This window comes from Taudactylus pleione, unplaced genomic scaffold (assembly GCF_031769625.1).
Source record: "Taudactylus pleione unplaced genomic scaffold, aTauple2 ptg000502l, whole genome shotgun sequence".
In the NCBI taxonomy this organism is placed as follows: Eukaryota; Metazoa; Chordata; class Amphibia; order Anura; family Myobatrachidae; genus Taudactylus; species Taudactylus pleione.
Genome location: NW_028284904.1, coordinates 1,101,827 through 1,120,250, shown reverse-complemented (window position 1 = coordinate 1,120,250; position 18,424 = coordinate 1,101,827). Strand labels below are relative to the sequence as shown.

Sequence of the window (18,424 nt, the reverse complement as noted above, 5' to 3'; positions counted from 1 at the left end):
TGGGCGGAGCTCACTGGCCCACACGCCACGCCCCCACCCCTTGCCATTGGCTCACGGTTCCCGGAAGTGTGTGCTGTAGCAGCGGGTGTGAGTAAGCGGATTGCTGTCAGCGGGCTGTCACCGGGTGTCTGCCCTCACCATGGACGAGAGCAGCCCGCTGGTGTCTCCGGTGCGGGAGCGGCCCGACCCCAGCGTCCCGAACCATCCCTCCCCGGTGTCCCAGGACCAGCCCAGCACCGCCGCCCGCCTCCCGGTGCTGCCCGGTGTGGTGGTGCGGATCCCGCCCTCCTCCCCGCAGTGTGGCCCGGTGCCTTCCCCTCCCGAGTCCCCCACCGAGCAGGAGCGGCAGCCGCTGCTGGATCGCTCTCGCCGCCGGGATAAGAATCGCTTCCCGGACGACCCTGAGTTTGCCGAGGTGGTGCGGAAGGCGGAGCGGGCGATCAGCCGGGGCATCTTCCCGGAGAGGATCTACCAGGGCTCCAGCGGCAGCTACTTCGTCAAAGACGAGCAGGAGGTGAGATGTTCCTTGGGTCCCAGGGAGTGGGGTGACGGGGCCATGGTCTGGGTCTGAGGTGCGGTGATGGGGGCCCTGACAGTGCCTGAAGGTGGGATGATGGAGCCCCTGATAGTGCCTCAGGGGGGCGTGGTTATGGGGCTCCTGACAGTGACAGTAGGTGAAGTGATTGGGCCCCTGACAGTGCTTTAGGGGGGGTGTGGTGATGAGGTCCCTGACAGTGTATGAAGGTAGGGTGATGGGGCCCCTGACAGTGCCTGAGGCTGGGTTTATTGATAGGGCCCCTGAAAGTGCCTGAAGGTGGAATTATGGGGCTACTGACAGTGCCTGAGGATGGGTGTGGTGACGGGGCCCCTAACAGTGCCTGTGGGTGTTTGTGGCCCTTGACAGTGCCCGAGGGTGGATGTCTTGCTAGGCCCCTGACAGTGCCTGAAGATGCGATGACGGGGCCCCCTGACAGTGCCTGGGGGTGGGTGTGGTGACTGGGCCCCTGACAGTGCCTGGGGGTGGGTGTGGTGACTGGGCCCCTGACAGTGCCTGGGGGTGGGTGTGGTGACTGGGCCCCTGACAGTGCCTGGGGGTGGGTGTGGTGACTGGGCCCCTGACAGTGCCTGGGGGTGGGTGTGGTGACTGGGCCCCTGACAGTGCCTGGGGGTGGGTGTGGTGACTGGGCCCCTGACAGTGCCTGGGGGTGGGTGTGGTGACTGGGCCCCTGACAGTGCCTGGGGGTGGGTGTGGTGACTGGGCCCCTGACAGTGCCTGGGGGTGGGTGTGGTGACTGGGCCCCTGACAGTGCCTGGGGGTGGGTGTGGTGACTGGGCCCCTGACAGTGCCTGGGGGTGGGTGTGGTGACTGGGCCCCTGACAGTGCCTGGGGTGGGTGTGGTGACTGGGCCCCTGACAGTGCCTGGGGGCCGGTGTGGTGAAGAGAGCACTGACCGTGGGTGTGTGCAAGTTGGCTGATGGGGGCCCTTGCAGCTCTTTTGGAAGAAGTGATGATGACTCCAGAACTGCATGAAGATGGGGTTACTGAGTTTGCTGACCCTGTCTGAGGATGGGATACTGGGTTGTCTGATAATTTGGCTGGTGCGCTATTGGTGCCTCGGCCCTCAGAATGAGAGTGGTGTTTGGCAATCTGTCACTGCCTCAGATGACGGAGTACTGTACATGGAAGGTCCTGCCTGGGGAGTACCAGTGTTTCCTGCCCCTTGCGATCTGTATCCTGTGCCCATGCGCCTACGCCACTATAACCTGTCATTAGACGGTATATCTAGATGTTGGGAAGTTTACAAATGCTCCATATCACTTCCCCAATGTCACTTCCCTAACCTGGACAAGTGTGTGATGGTGACACTAGGGCTCGTTCACTAACAATGGAAGACGTTTACAAAGTGCAAAAACAGCTTTGCTCCCACCGCGCACCTCCACTTCACACTAGTTTCCGCCAGAGAGCATAGGTTCTCACACTAGAGCAAGTTTTAAACTTGAATGCAGAGTTTATGAAGGAACCATGGTAAATCAGTTTTGCTCATTGAAAAAAAAAAAAGGAAGTTATTGAAAAACACACATTTTTGCCACATGACCTGAAATCACAAATCTGCATTCTTTTACAAGGCAAGAGTTACACTTTATGTGGTATTTTTGTTTTTTTTCCCACTTATTTTTTTTTTCCAACTATTTGCCACCAATACTTGTCCAAAATATAATTGTGTTCTTGTTCCTTTAGAGATCATCCCTGACACTAATATTTGCATATGTTGTATAACCTTATAATAAATCAGTACTGGCTTCCAAAGTATTAAGGGGTCTATGTACTCAGCCTTTGAGAGATAGATAAAGTGGTTGGAGGTAAAGTACCAACCAATCAGCTGCTAACTGTCACTTTACAGGCTGTGTTTGAAAAAATGACAATTGAGAGCTGATTGGTTGTTTCTTTGTCTCTCTCCAAGACTTAATACATAGACCCCTACCTGCAAGACAAAGTGCTCCATTTATCAAGAATACCAAATGCTGACAGCTTATTTAATTTATCATTATTATTTATAATTATTGTAATACTTGCAAATATGCCTCTGGTATTTTAAGTTCAGCTCCACCGTGCAAGGCTACAATCGGACCTGACGCCTAATTTAATTGACCCCCGTGAGTGTAAAGCCAGCTACACACGGTACAATGGTTAGCCGGACATGCGGCACACAATCCGACAGCCGACATTTCAGACGGTCCCCACACACAAAGCGATCCTCTGCTTGACCAGCCGATATGCCGGCCCCCCTCCCCAGCATAGACTAGCATGAAATCGTCCGTCAATTCTCCAGATCTCTTGTGCAGACAGAATGATCTGAAGGAGAGACGGACGACTTCGCGGGTGCGGGCAGTGACCGATTATCATGCCCACACACGGAACGATATATCGCTGCGATATCGTTCCAATCCGTAGGATCGGCTGCTATATATTTCTCAGTGTGTGGGGGCCTTTAGTATTCTCTGCCCTAAAATCTGGATAGAATAATGGCTTATTATTATTATATATTAGTATTATATCAAAGCTGCAGTTTTGGTGTCACTTTAGAATACAAACAGGCAGTAATCAAATGCCAAAGTCTCTGCATAATGAAATGACAGTATAGCACTGTACAATATCCTCACAGATGGTAATGGGAATTATTGTAAAGGGAAGACTTGCATTTCTGACGATGGAAAAGCATTTGGGATTGGTTAACACTTAATTATTTAGTTACAGTGAGAAATGCAATATCTCGCAACTATTTTAAGTCTTGAACATCCATCGTTTTTTACCTCAGGGCACATTATTAATGAGCACTAAACGTACTGTGATGCTAATAGTCTGATAATGGATGTAAGCTAAATGGACACACTCTGACCAATCACGCTGCAGCATTGAAATGCTTTCTATTACGCACATAATATAAGGTCCTTATAGCGTGATATGAACACTAGTTCAAAGTGAGGACAAATTGGATATTTTCCCTGTTGCGTTTAGTAGTTTTAAATACCCTGGCATCTATGCCCTTACATTTATTTTTCAGTACAACCTAATGTGTAGTGTTGTTAAACAAAATAAGTTTATGTACCGTTTGTTGAATAATTAGCGTCTGGGGATTTAATTGATCACTTGTACCCAAGAGACTCATTGCTACAACTTGTATGTTTTGCAAACATGTTGCTGTAGTTGAATATTAGAACAGCAGTCACTTTTGGCACCACTGTGGATAACAATAGGTAGAAACCACAGATCAGTCAGTCCTATGTTGATGCCTCATTTGCAGACAACTTTTATTACCTCAGGCTGACACAGTAACCTAATTAAATGCGGAAGATATATTTTCTCCTTTTTTAAACCTTGGAGTCAAAATAGGTTGGTTGGGACTGATACCGGAGTGATGTCACTAGTACATAATGACCAGTCCAATAGGAGTAGAGATTCATAGTCAGCACTGTCCACACTCTGCCCAATCTGGTTGCTATGGGCAACATCTCCACTTCTAAAAACCCGCACCTCAGTAGACATACTCCGTAGAGTTACTAAGGGGTATGTATACTGAAGTGCTGGTTTTTAGAAGTAGAGATGTTGCCCATAGCAACCAATCAGATTGTAGCTGTATCTTCTAGACCAGGGGTGGGGAACCTTTGTTTCTTCCGAGGGCCCTTTTGATATATATAACATTATTCGCGGGCCCAGTGCAGGCCACGCCCCTCCGTGTGACTAACACGGAGGCAGGTCCACAATCGCCGGTGATTACGGCAATGCCCGGAGCATCCTGAGGATGCTCTGGGGAGCTGTAAGGGCAGCGGTGTGACCGTCTGAAGCCTCCTTAGGACACCCCAGGCGGCACTGCTGCATAGATTCTGGCTGTGTATTTCTAGGCACCCTGCTAGCCAGATGAGGCTAGGAGAAAACTTTGAGGGCCAGACCAAATTATTCCAAGGGCCTTATACGACCCCCGGGCAGGAGGTTCCCCATCCCTGTTCTAGACAGTGCTGGATAAATTAAGTAGAATCTGATTGGTTGCTATGGGCTACAACTCCACTTCTAAAAATCTGCACTTTAGTAAATATACCCCTTTGTCTTACCTGAGGCTACCCATAGATCTTCCTCAGTCCTCTGTTTACTTTTAGACATAATGGGACATCAGTAGCGACGCATCAGCCAGTAAATACAGTACACAAACAAAAGACGTAATTACACAATAGTAGCAGTGTGTGCAACACCACCTGTCAACAATTGAGAATCTTATGATGGACATAAAATACATACAGACATAGGCTCTGATTCAGAGCCGGACGCTCTGACCAGAGCGCTCGCTCTCAATCAGGGCCCACCTCCATTAAAATGGAGCGTCCTCCTGGACGCTCGTATAGCTGTGGGTCACCACCCACAGCATATACGAGCGTCCAACAAGATGGTCGCGATAGTCTTGACCATCGCGACCATCGGACTTGCGAGGGAAACTCTGTGGTCGGGTTTCTCAACCGCAAGCCCTGGAGTGATTTTGGCTCTATCAGAGCCAAAATCACTCCCACTGACATCACTAGTGATGTCAGTGGGGCCGGCTTCAGACGGTAGGCGTTCCCATAGGAACGCCTCCGTCTGGCAGGCACGCCCCCAGCACGCCCACCAAAGGGGGCGTGCTGTCAATCAACATCGACAGCACGCCCCCTTTGGTGCGAGACTCCGAGCGAAGGAAAGTCCTTCGCTCGCCGGGTCTCGCGCATGCGCACGACGGAGCTCCCTCCGTCGTGCGCATGCGCAGTGGGGAACATCGACCCACTTGCGAGCGTACTGCCGCTCGCGAGTGGGTCTGAATGACCCCCATAGTTGACACAATACAACACAAACGGGTTGGATTCAGGATGCCGGGCGTCAAAATTCCAACGCCAGCATCCCGACAGGGTTACGATACCGACACCCGTAGATATCCTTACCCTTCTTCTAACCCTCCTCCCCACAGCCTAAACCTAACCCTCCCCCCCTCCTAATCTTTAACCTTATCCTTCCCTCTAAACCCACTATTTACCTTCGGGATGCCGGCGGTCGTGATTCTGACAAGTGTTGGTATTCTAATCGCCTGTATCCCACTTGCCGGGATTATGACCGTATCCCCACACAAACCGTGTTACGCAGAGTTTGTATGAGACAAGGTATCCAGGAGGCTAAACTCTTATCTGCAAGGTCCTGGCAACCCCCTTTCTGGTCACAATGAGACCACTTTTATATGTTTTCCAGAGTCATGATATTAGTGTGCAAAGTAGACAGTCCTGGGATAATGGTTTCTCTAAGGATTGTTTGACATACCCAGAATTCTCATATCTTATGCCACGTGACTATTTGCTCAGACACAGTACAAGTATCTGGGCTTTCGTGTGAAACCCTGTACAAACGGTTGCGCAGTGAGCAGTCAACTTAAGCAAAGAAACTCATTAATGCTTAATCTGTCTCTGAGGTGTGAACACAATGATCCAGAATTTGACAATAGCCACTTATTCAAGTGCAGATCTGGAATATCATGAGTACGTGCTTAGTGGGTCCAGACGCACACGAGCCGATGCTGCTGTTAGGCCAGAACGCAGAGCAGCAGGGAGACCATGGTCCAATGTGACCATGGGCGTATCCACATTTTTTTGGAAATCCATTCCTTTTATTAGTAGGACCCAGCAATGGTTGGTGACACTTGAGCCCTGCAGAGAGTATGACCACAAACTTGATGATTTTCTGCAGGTGCATACAAAGTAAGCAAGTTACGGGCCGCAGTGGGTGTAGAGCTTTCTTGAGGTCCTGTGCCGCATTTGCAGCGCTGCCCGCCATACAAATCATTATGCTGTGATATACAGTGTGTCATGTATAGACTTATTCCATGCTCCCAGAAACAGATAATCCCAGTGGAGTTTTCACCTGCTGCTAAGTTAAATGTTCTGTAGTGTATTTGTTATACTTAGGGGTATATAGGATCTCTGGTACTGGATGACTATGGTGGTGTGCGGCATTAGAGCCTCAGGACCTCATTCAGACCCGCTCGCTTGTTGCGGCCGCTCGCATCCTGCGAATGCAAATTTTCAAAATTGACGTCATGGGATGCGATCGTTCGCCAAGGCATAAGCACACCCACTTTGGCCGTGCGAGCGATCGCTCTGTGTATGCAGACGCCCATTAGAGTATGCAGAGACGCCCACTAGCTCACGTCATCTCCAGGAAGTGTCTTTAAACATTGGTACATCGAGCACCATCGGTAGCGATCTCAGCGGTTGCCTTACCTTACTGCAAGCACTGAGGACTTCAGTGTAAAAAACAGGCAGGTGACGTGCACTATGACGCTGCCTGTTAATTATGCACGCCTTAAAAACGGCGTTGAAACACTCAGGCACGCCTGCGTTCGCACCTCCACTCACCCATTTTTAATGGACTGACCATGTTGCCAGCCACAAACGGCCTCTCCTGTCACTCACTCTGCTGGACTGTCTTTGCTGGGCGAGCGGGCGGTATGCGATCGCAATGAGTAGTTTGCGCACTGCGATGCGTACGCAGACCATCGGGCCGCTTGCGAGCACACAGCGTTTGCGATCGGGTCTGAATCAGGACCTCTCCCATTGTAGGAGCACTTCTGGCTGCTCTCACATGACTGTCACATGACACTCCCTTGATCGTCACATGATTCAGTCTGCAGAATGTGACTCACATTAGCTTTGTTTTGCTGAAAACATTTTTTTTTTTTTGTCTTCATCATAGATAAGGATGCAGCTTACATCCTTCTGTGTTTTACTACAGACCAGGAGTGTAAAAGCATCAATAGAATCATTGTCACTTTAGATAAAACTAGGAACGATCGATCATTCAGATGAGCCGATTTGGAAATGGTAATGGTTCTAAGCTGGGTGACAGGGTGACTGCAGATGCTGTGCCCCTGTTGTCCTATGGATGCATGCTATATGGCTAACACCAAGGAAATGAACATTTAAGGGCTTATGTAATAGAGTCAGCGATACAGGCATGGGCGCAATTCTGGCGTATTAAATCGCCAAAGCATTTAAAGGCCACAACCAACCTGGTTTTGTCTTTTTAAATGATTGGCGCTTTAAAAATAAAGGCAGACCAAGAGTATTCAATCTGCGGTGGAACTACACATCCCAGCATGCCCCGCCACAGTTTTGCTATTAGGGCATGCTAGAACTGTGGCAGGGCATGCTGGGATGTATAGTTTTACAACTGCTGGAGGCCCGCATGCTGAATACCCCCCACTTTAGCAGGTCTCCCACTCTTGATTCATTTACCGCTAATAGTTAGAAAGTGCGTTGCTCTCTGTAGGACGGTATATATTTCTTGTGAGCGCAGATCCGTCCCTCTGTGCAGTAGTATGGAATAACAGGCTATACGAGCTTCCCTCCCTATCTCACTTTCTCCTATCTGTGGAGCAAGGAGTGAAAACGTTTCTTGTCTCAGATTCCTATCGGGCTTCTTTCTCGGCTGACCCGTCCTCCTGTTTCACCTTTGTGCTGTTATTGTGTCTTATATTATTGTTCATTGATCCGGGCACTATATTATGCCTCTTCAGCTATGACGGGTTCCTGCCTGACGTCTGTTGTCCCGTATTGATTTTGTGGCAGCGCTGACGTTTTGCATTCTCAGTGCCTGGAATATAGATCATCAGTGCCGCAGCTCATGCCTAAAGCGAGGAGAGAGACTTGCGTGTGGGAAACAGAGGGCCTGATTGAGAGCCGGACGCTATTTGTGCTCGCTCGTTCCGAAAATGGGGCCGGATATTTAAATAGAGCGCTCGCTTTTTGCGGTCTGTTGACGCCTCTATGTCTGAACGAGCGAACGAAACATGCGCTCGCTATTTTTTAAAAAACGCCCCCTGGCCGCTCGCATCCTACGTCATCTCCGCTATTTATTAGATTAATCGAGTACATCGAAAGGCGTATGAACTGCTCGCAGTGCTTGTTGTTGGATTTTCCTACCGCAATCATGGGAGCAGTTCAGACTAAGAAACAACCAAGTGACGTGGTCGATGACGCTGCTTTGTTAATTATGCACACCCTTAAAACGCCCGTTTTGACCGTTTGGCACGCCTGCGTTCGGATCTCCACTCCCCGTTTTCTAGCACCTTCCCCTGTTACCACCCACAAACGCCTCATCCTGTCACTCAAATTAGCAGGCCCTCGCTGTTTTGCGAGCACACAATTTCCGACCGCAATGACTGGTTCGCGCATGCGTATTACAACCCATACGCATGCGCAGTTGTGCGAACATCGCTCGGAGCGAACGAGCGGCCCAGGCCCAGAGCTGGGTGTTTTGTATGCTGTCCTGCTGCTTTGTGGACTGTTTAGTTTCCTTGTGATGTTCTTTCCACTTATTTCATCTTTAATGTTGTATAAGTGAGGGGTGCAGGGCTCTCGCCATGCGAACAGGCCAGGCGTAATGGCGCTGCAATTGCCAATCGATATGAGCAATTTTGAATAACCCTTTAGGTGCCCTTGGCCTGCACAGTGATTAGAAATTTTGTGATAGGGTTTATTTGCTCTCATGCGCTGAGGATATGTTGGTAGAGAAAACGATTGTCCTGGGCGATGCTGCACTCTCATCCCAGAGTTGTTGATGGAAAGCCTTACGAATAGATAGTTAAGGATACATTTGTAACGACAAACGTTGACCGTTGCAGAGGGAGAACTGCGCCTGCTGGCATGTGAATTTGTATTGCTCGTGCACGGGACAGTGGGCTCGTACGTATGCGCTCCTGTAGGATTGCATGATTCTGGTACATACGCTGGCCACTTACCGCACGATGGTCATCCATACCAGCCACCCCATCAACTGCTTTGAACGATTATTGTTGAGTGTATGTTACTGGATGATGATCATTCACAACCTCAAAACGGCTGACCAAAAACCGCTCTGGATTGTTCAGTTTGACTGTTTTACTGAGGCTCTAACCGGCCTCAGGGGTCTATTTACTAAGCAGTGTTAGGAGACAGAGTGAAAAGTGATAAGGTGCCAGCCAATCAGCTCCCAACTGTCATCTCACAGGCTGTGTTTGAAAAATGACAGTTGGGAGCTGATTGGCTGGCACCTTATCACTTTTCACTCTGTCTCCTAACACTGCTTATTAAATAGACCCCTTAGTGTGCAAAAAGTTGCACCATCGGTTGGACATCGGCCGTACCATTGGACTTTTGAGCAACCCCATGGTTGCTCTGAATGTTTGACAGAATTTGGCCACCGATGTAAGTGGAACTGCGTGACACCGGCAAGCCTATGACACACTGGCTGACGCAAAGCACATTCCCCCCCCCCCCCCCCTTACCCCGGCATCACCCTGGATAACTATTGGTAGTGCTTGGATCTCCATGCAATTCCAATCTGTGGGCCACGCTGGTAACCATTGGGACACGTGCAGATGTAGAACATCGACTGCTTGCGCCCTATGTTCTACATCCGTCCCCCCCTGAATGAGCTCCTCAGTGTAGTGCGGGTAGATGGGCGAGTGGAAGGCCGACCAAGTACAAATAAAACATGGTATCCCAGCATACATAGGGGCTGAATGCAAATCTGTGTGTGTCTAATGAGCTGCCTATAATCATCCTACAAAAGTTACATGCTCGCAGTGGTTACCTCACCTGGCTCCTTAGGCTTCTCAGGCCGTTGATTGGACTGTGCAGTTTTTAAATGGCTCTTTCACCCGCACTTATTATTGAATGGTCAAGAAAAACTGTAGAGATGCCACATAAATGCCCGGTCACTGGGAACTGTCCCCCCTCAGTTGCCGCGTCCCCCCTCAGTTGCCGCGTCCCCCCTCAGTTGCCGCGTCCCCCCTCAGTTGCCGCGTCCCTGTTCAGCAGTAAAGACAATCTAGATGTAACTTTGTTTTTTTTTTCCACGTTGTGCCATCAAACAGAGAATACTTTTCCCATATATATTTATTAGAGCATACTGAGCGATATGTAATAATGTTAGCTATACTTTAAAGCTGCAATGTCATGAAAAGATGTGGGCTTCCTGCTAGAAGACACATGGTGAGCAATTTATTCAGCATCGATGGCCAAATAGTGACGGAGAACACCGACACCTTCCGGCCACCGACGTTGCAAATTTCCCCTTGCACCCCATTGATGTGTGCAGGGTAATGTGCGCTGTTGTGGTACCAGACTCCTCTGTGATGCGGGCAGCTGCACATTACGACCGCACATTGCCGATAATTGAATTCCTGCTATGGGATGTCTTTTTTTTTTTTTTTGTCTCTTTTTAGTCTATTAATGATTTACCTTTTTAAGTAGAAGATATCAGGGGGTGAAAATGTCCTATACATAGGGGGCTCATTAATTACGCGTGAGCAGCCTCCGCTGTTCATGTAACGAGCAGCCAGCAGAAATCAGCCAGTGACACACATCCTGCAAAACCGGCTCCCTCCAGCATCGCGTGTAATTGTGTCACACTAATACTTATCTATAATGTCAGAATCATTTCATTTTAATATGGTTGAGTTGAATACTAATTAATCATGCAGAGGATTCATATGATCCATTTATCCGGATATTCCTGCGATGAGCTGTATGGTGAGGTATAGGTCCATATTTCAACACCTCTATGAAGTGGAATCTAGACTCCCAAATTCAACTTTAATTGTCCTCTATAAAAGAGAAACTGATATAATTGTATGTGTGGAGTTTGTATGTTTTCCCTGTGTTTGCGTGGGTTTCGTCACACAATCCAAAAACATACTAGTAGGTTAATTGATTTCTGACAAAAGAAACGTAACCCTAGCGTGTATGTGTATGTGTGATAGGGAATAGAGATTGTAAGCCCCACTGAGGTAGCACTGATGCTAGTTACTGATATATTCTCTGTACAGTGCAGCGGAATATGTTTGCGCTATATAAATGACTGGTAATAAACACAATAAATGTACACAGACATCACCTACAACAGGGGTGTGGAACCTTTTTTCTGCCGTGGGCCATTTTTATATATATAACATTATTTGCGGGCATGGTGCAGGCCACGCCCCCTCCATGTGACGTCACACAGGGGTGGGGCCACAATCGCCGGTGATTATAGCAATGTCCGGAGCATCCTGAGGATACTTTGGGGAGCTGTAAGGGCAGCAGTGTGACCATCTGAAGAGTCCTAAGGACACTCCAGGCGGCACTGTTGCATAGATTCTGGCTGCACGGTGCCATTCTTGGCACCCTGCTAGCCAGATGAGGCTAGCAGAAAAAAGCTCAGAAGGCCAGACCAAATGATTCCGAGGGCCTTATATGGCTCCCGGGGAGGAGGTTCCCCATCCCTGAACTAGAGGAGGGGGGAGTGTGCTTCAGGTTAATTCTTGGGCAGTGATAACTGGGACTGACTTAAGGTGTAATTGTAGTTGTGTAGGGAGAACGGAAGGCTTCCTGCAGTATGTGCAGTGAGCGCCTCCTGTAGGGGGAACTGAAGGCTTCCTGCAGCTCCTGTAATTACCTTAGTGGTGGCAGAAATTGGGAATTAATAGTGAGAGATAACAGGGAGTGTAATTACAGACCAGGTGGTTGCTGTTTAGATTAGACCGGTGTCACATCCACGTCACGCACGCTTACGTGCGTACTGATTGTAACGAGTTATTTACAGCAGTCAGAGGGCCTGATTCAGACTTGGGAATAGAGTAAGATAGATCTAGTAACTCTACCTGGACAAACCATGTTACAATGCAAGGGGTGCAAACATAGGCGAAACTGGGGGGTGGTCCGGACCACCCATTAGCCCTGTTCACCCACCCGCGTGAGAGAGGAGGGCCCGGGAGGCAGTGGTGCCTGCTGCAGCCGGGCATGGTGAAAGCGCTGGCGCCCAGACAGAGAGAGGATGGCTCAGGAGGCAGCGATACCGGGCATGGTGAAAGCGCCGGTGGCAATTAAAACTTTGTGCCGGCCTCCGGCCTATCGCAGCTTGCGGAACGGCAGCCAATCAGGAGCGGCCACTCCTGATTGGCTGACGTTTCACGGGCTGTGATTGGCTCGCGTCCGGCAAAAAAGGAGGCAACATACTTAGTATCCTACTGTTTCTCTGCTGCACTTACAGGTATGTCCCCCTGTGCCATCTTTCTTCCCCTTCAAAGTCCACTCTGCCTCCAATCCACTTTCATGTTGCAGTCATCTGCCATCTTCCCCGTCACTTTGTTGCCCTCTCCCCCACTTGTCATCCTCCCTTATGCTGGGTGATTGCCAAACTCCTTTTACCTGTCTTCTTCTTTTGGCCTCTGTCAGTGAGCTTCCCCTCCCACCCATTGCAGCAGTCATTTCCTTCATCTCCTCTTATTCTGAATCTTTTCTAACTCTGATTTTTCAAACTAACCCTCTCTGCTCTTTAACGACACCCTTCTCCAGCCTGTCCCCACTTCCTGCACTGCTCCTGTAACTCCTATCCACATGCGCCCAATAAAATCTGTTCCACACTTGAATCACTCTTGTCATCTTAGAAGTCGGGCTGTCCCTCCTATAACTGCACTCTTTCCTAAGCCCTTGACACAACTGCACCTGCCACCAGTAAACCCCAGCCATGACACCCCAAAATGACTTGTTACACTACGCCTGCCACCACTAAACCCCAGCCATGACACCCCAAAATGACCTGTTACTGACACCAGTCCCCCTTGGAGTGCTGCTAGTAGAAGTCTTCCTTTTACATTTATTTTTCCCACGTTGTTTTATCTTACAGCTGTGCCATTTTGCTCGCTAAACAAATCTTCAAGTCTTTTATTGTCACCCCAATGGCTATTGGCCACCTTCAGCTCTCTTTCCTGCTCAGCCCCTTCTCCTCATCTATCCTGACTTAGAGGTATAATAACCATCTTTCGATTTTGCATTTTGAGTGATTTGGCATTTAGGTATGCAAAAATGTAAAACTTAATTTTTTTTCAAATCGAACATTGGAAAAACATCGGTACTTTTACACAGACCAACACACAAATACCTTATTTACTATCATTCGATTTGAAATCGACCACCAAATCAAACTTCAGATCCCCAAATGAATAGACCTGCTTCATGCTTTCGATTTGAGCATGAGCAGGTCGGATTGACACAGATACATGCATACATCAGTGAGATGCATGCATGTATCTTACTGTAAACAGGTTAGGAAGAGTTAAATGTAAAAAAAAAAGACATGCCCCCCCCCCCCCCCCCCTAAAACGGAACCAGCCCCGGACTTTTCATAGCCAGTCCTGGCTGTCTAAGTACAGGGAAAAAATTACGTAGGGTTCCACTGTACTTATTACAACCAGCACTGGGCTCTGGGAACCAGTCCTGGTTCTGGACTTACAGGGAAAAAATTGCGTAGGATCCCCCTGTAATCTCCAGAACCAGCACCGAACCCTTTCTAGCGGGGGACTGATGCCACAGCCATGGGAGCCCTATCACCGGGCCCCCCCAGCCGCAGCATCAGCACTGACCGCTAGTCAGCCCAGGCCAGGAATCCCTGGGGAGTTGGGGACCCCCCCCAATAAAGAAGTCCCTCCTCTACAGGGCAGCCCTAGGCTAAGCTGATAACCCGGGGCTATCCCTGCCACCCCTGGCGGTGGGTGGCGGGTTGATAGTGTAGGTGTAGTGTAAAAAAAATTATTAAAAACATTCTTTACAGTAGAACTGCAGGTCCCAGCAAGCCTCCCCCGCATGCTGGTACTTGGGGAACCACAAGTACCAGCATGTGGGGCATTAAGGGCCCGCTGAGACCTGTAGTTCACCTGTAAAGAAATGTTTAAATGAACACAATACACACATTTAACTCTTTCTAAGCTAGTTACAGTAAGATACATGCAGGCATCTCACTGATGTCTGCATGTATCTGTGTGAGAACGGACTGCTCATGCTGAAAGTGAAAGTATGTAGCAGTTCGATTCAGAGAGAGATTTGCAGTTCGGTTTGAAGTTGGATTTGCTGCTCAATTTGTACATGAACATGTCAAATCGTACAGCAAATCACTATTCCAAACCGAACCAAATCGAATTCGATTTGAGAAATGCTTCTCAAATCGAATGTTAGTAAATGAGGGATTTGAGCTTTCGATTTGAGTCGGTTTGAGGTGAGCTAAATCGAACTACAAAACGAAAGTCAAATCGACCCTTAGGAAATTTACCCCTCAATACGCATGACTTTGTCACCCACCACCAAAGGCAAAAATGAACCCTAGTGCGTATGTGTGTTCGTGTACATGTGGTAGGGAATATAGATGGCAAGCACAAATGGCGCAGGGACTAATGCGAATGACCAAATATTCTCTGTAAAGCGCTGCGGAATGTGAAAAGGGAGGTGTCTCAGAACCACGCCTCCTGTTTGAGCGGCCATGTCTTTTTTTTTTTTTTTTTTTAAAGCTCCAGCACGTGCAAATGTTCCCTTTTCACTGACAGCCACACTGCCCCCTGAATCACGAGACTATAAATACATAATACGGGATAGAATTATTTTTACAAGAAAGAGTAACGCAATATCTGACACAGTGCTAAAACTGGGACCATCCATTACCAGATCTCTAGTTTCACCTATGTTTTGCATGCAGGGTAAATACTGGCGGCTTTTGCATGTAGCCCATAAAGATTGGACAGCTTTATTTTTACACTGCAACTTAGATCAGTTTGGAGGGGCCCCTCCCAAATCTAATTCTCTCTGCACATGTTACATCTCCCCCACCTGCAGTGCAGCATGGTTTTACTAAGAGGCACAGTAAAGGAACATCGCGATGTAGCAATCCTGCAGCGCAGGATCGCTGAAATCCAACATTTTTGATTTCACAGATATGCCAATCACGATCAAAAAATTATGGTGATTGGCAGATCGGTGAAATTTAACATGTAGAATTTCACCGATCCTGCGACGGATCGCGGAACATTGATGGCCCCGGGCGGCATTTCCGACTGGCGTTTCCGATCCCATCGCGATGATCAGTTGCCATGTATGGGGACCTTTACTTGCCCTATCTTACTCTATTCCCAAATCGGAATCAGGCCCAGAGATTGGAATCTGAGAACCAGTTCTATGACCTCGTTTGTGAAATTGTTTAAAAAAAAAAACAAAAAAACTGTAACGTTAACTAGTATTAAAAATACAATGTCTGTTACTTTTTCTATCCATCTCTAAGTAGACAGCATTGCAGCTCGTGGTAAACTTGTATAGCCCGGCATGTGGTATTTCTCCATAACATGAGTATGTTAATAAATTCTTAGCAAGTTCTTGGAATACCTGTAAACTGAGAGCCTGTATAAGATTGCTGCCCGTGAACTTTTATCTTTTCCTCCTTCCAGGAAATCATTGCGGTCTTCAAACCTAAAACAGAGGAGCCGTACGGTCAGCTGAACCCCAAGTGGACAAAGTGGCTACAGAAGCTGTGCTGTCCCTGCTGCTTCGGAAGAGATTGCCTTGTCCTCAACCAGGGATATCTGTCCGAGGCCGGAGCCAGCCTGGTGGACCAAAAACTAGAGCTGGATATTGTTCCCCGGACGAAGGTATTTCTCTTGCTGTTGACTGCAAGTTAAATACGCCCTGAATGGTATGACCAGGGGTGTATCTAGGGATCCGAGCGCCCCTGGCAAGGTAATGGACTGGCACCCCCTCCCCCCATAATTTCAGGAAGTGCCCCCCAGTAGTAGTCCCCTCTATACAATGCCCCCACTGCCATAGCGGCAGGGCATGCTGGGACGTGTAGTTCCACACCAGCTGGAGGGCCGCATGTTGAAAACCCCTTTTTATAGTTTTTTTTATTATTTCTGAAGTTCAAGTCTCTAGATTTGCCTTCAGTGGGGACTATTATGGAGATGATGGTCCAGCAATATAGTCTGTTGTCCATGGAAAACCATTGGATTCTGTCCCGCGGTTTAGGAGCGGTCGGATTGATGGGCTATATTTTAGAACCACGCTTTTACCTACACTTAAGATATCATAAGTGTCCCCCAGTGTATTAATAATAATCTGGCATCTGTCCGATCATCGTTAATACAGATGTGTCCTCGTACACTGTTGCTGCTCTCGGGGCGGCTTGGCGCATTGCCAGTAGTAATATACGAAGTGCTACGGTGCAGCTGCCGCCATTTTTTTTTTCTCCACGCCAGTCCGTTGTGCTTCATATACTGATTCAGTCACACACAGGTATACAAGTATCGCACATCGAATTAATCAGTGCTGCAGAGTCGTGGTGCGTTTTGGGGGCGAAAAAGCTGCTTGGCACTGGCAAAGTCGCACGGGACCTGGCAGTTTACTTACGCCTGGCGTCTCGCGCCACATGGCGTATTGAGGCTAGATGCACGAAGGCACGTCTGTAGGTTAGACAGTCCAAAATAGCCGACATCCAGTGAGTCTTATGTCAAAGTACTTTTCTCTTTAGCAAATCAGTAGCTCAGACAAGGAAATGTACAATAAATACTTTATCTGTAGAGCAAGTATCTGTTGCCTGCTGCAGTTATAATGACCTGTTCTCTATCAATCTGTTTTTGTTAGACAGAAAATGGTTGAAATATTATCAATGAAACTGTTGCACCCTCTGTATGCTTCAGCCATGCACTAATTTACCCCTACACGGAAAGTTACGTGTACAGGTGTCAGGTGCGGGGCTGCTGGTGCTTACTGAGACCTTTGCTGATTTCTCTGTCATTAATTAATAGTGATAGAAATATATCTTGGTGAGTGTGGGGTTTTCCATATGTCTCTCTTACTTATTAATTCCTGTGTTTGCTTTTTGTGACTTTTTTTTTTTCCCTCTTTGCAGGTCGTATATTTATCCAGTGAAACATTTAATTACAGCGCTATTGACCGGGTAAAATCTCGAGGGAAGCGCCTGGCCCTGGAAAAAGTGCCAAAAGTTGGTCAGCGGTTTAATCGGATAGGATTGCCTCCTAAGGTAAGGTAGGAGAGTCAATATAATAATAATCATATTACTTTACAGAGTCAATGACTCCAGCTTATAGATCAGTGACTTTATATGCGGATGCCCATGTAATTGTCCTTTATATCTATCTAAATATTGAGATATCTATATCTCTGTCTGCTGAGGCCGCAGCCTTGATTATAAAGAACCTACTGGTCTCGTAGCAATTGGCAAATAAGTCACTTGATCTAGAACAACTACACAAGGTACATGTGTTTTAGTAAAAACTATAGGGCTTATGTAATGTTTAAAGCGGCAATCATTTTCAAGGCAAAACCATCTGGTTTTGGCTTTAAAATGATTGCCGCTTTAAAAATATGGGAAGACTCGCAGGAATTCCTGCAGCATCTGCAAATCGCACCGTATACGACAACCTTCTTGGCAGACTGGCCAGGAAATAACTGCACTAGTGTGTACCAGGAACATGTACTTTACCGATTTCCATATAGACCTCAATTGTTGTATCTCAGTCATTTTACTGAGCCCAGGTTAGGTCAGAAGTAAAGATGGGAGCTGGCAAATATGTCCCGGGCACATGGACCAGACTGAATGGAAAACCTACAGTATAAGCAGTATGTAACTAGTGCACTGATAACACTTCTTACCCCCAAGGTGGGCTCCTTCCAGTTGTTCGTTAAAGGCTATAAGGATGCGGATTACTGGCTACGGAGGTTTGAGACGGAACCTCTTCCCGAAAACACAAATCGGCAGCTACAGCTACAGTTTGAGAGGCTGGTGGTGTTAGACTACATCATCCGGAACACAGGTATATACATGGACATTGTAGCACTAATGTCTTTCGAATTGCAGTGGTGTTGAGTCTTGGAACAATTCCAGGGTGATCCCCAAAGCCTCCCTAATCAGACTAGGATCCCTCCTAGACCTTGTCCCCTTACCTGCTGTTAGTGGTGATTATGAAACACTGAGCGGATGTGCACTACTGAATAGAGCATCAAGTAAGTATGGCGTAGACCCCCCGAGGGAGTGCCTAACCCTAACCTCCCCCCCCGGGGG

General features: G+C 48.0%; 1 protein-coding gene across 1 annotated transcript in view; it reads left to right on the top strand.

Moving 5' to 3' along the window:
- The first annotated feature begins 67 nt into the window (after positions 1 to 67).
- Positions 68 to 18,424, top strand: part of PI4K2A (phosphatidylinositol 4-kinase type 2 alpha) — a 33,988-nt gene continuing 15,631 nt past the window's right edge. The window contains exons 1-4 of the mRNA XM_088449956.1: positions 68 to 514; positions 15,795 to 15,995; positions 17,252 to 17,383; positions 18,023 to 18,176. Coding sequence (XP_088306082.1) covers positions 140 to 514; positions 15,795 to 15,995; positions 17,252 to 17,383; positions 18,023 to 18,176 — 862 coding nt within the window. The 5' untranslated portion in view covers positions 68 to 139. The remainder of the gene's footprint in view (positions 515 to 15,794; positions 15,996 to 17,251; positions 17,384 to 18,022; positions 18,177 to 18,424) is intronic.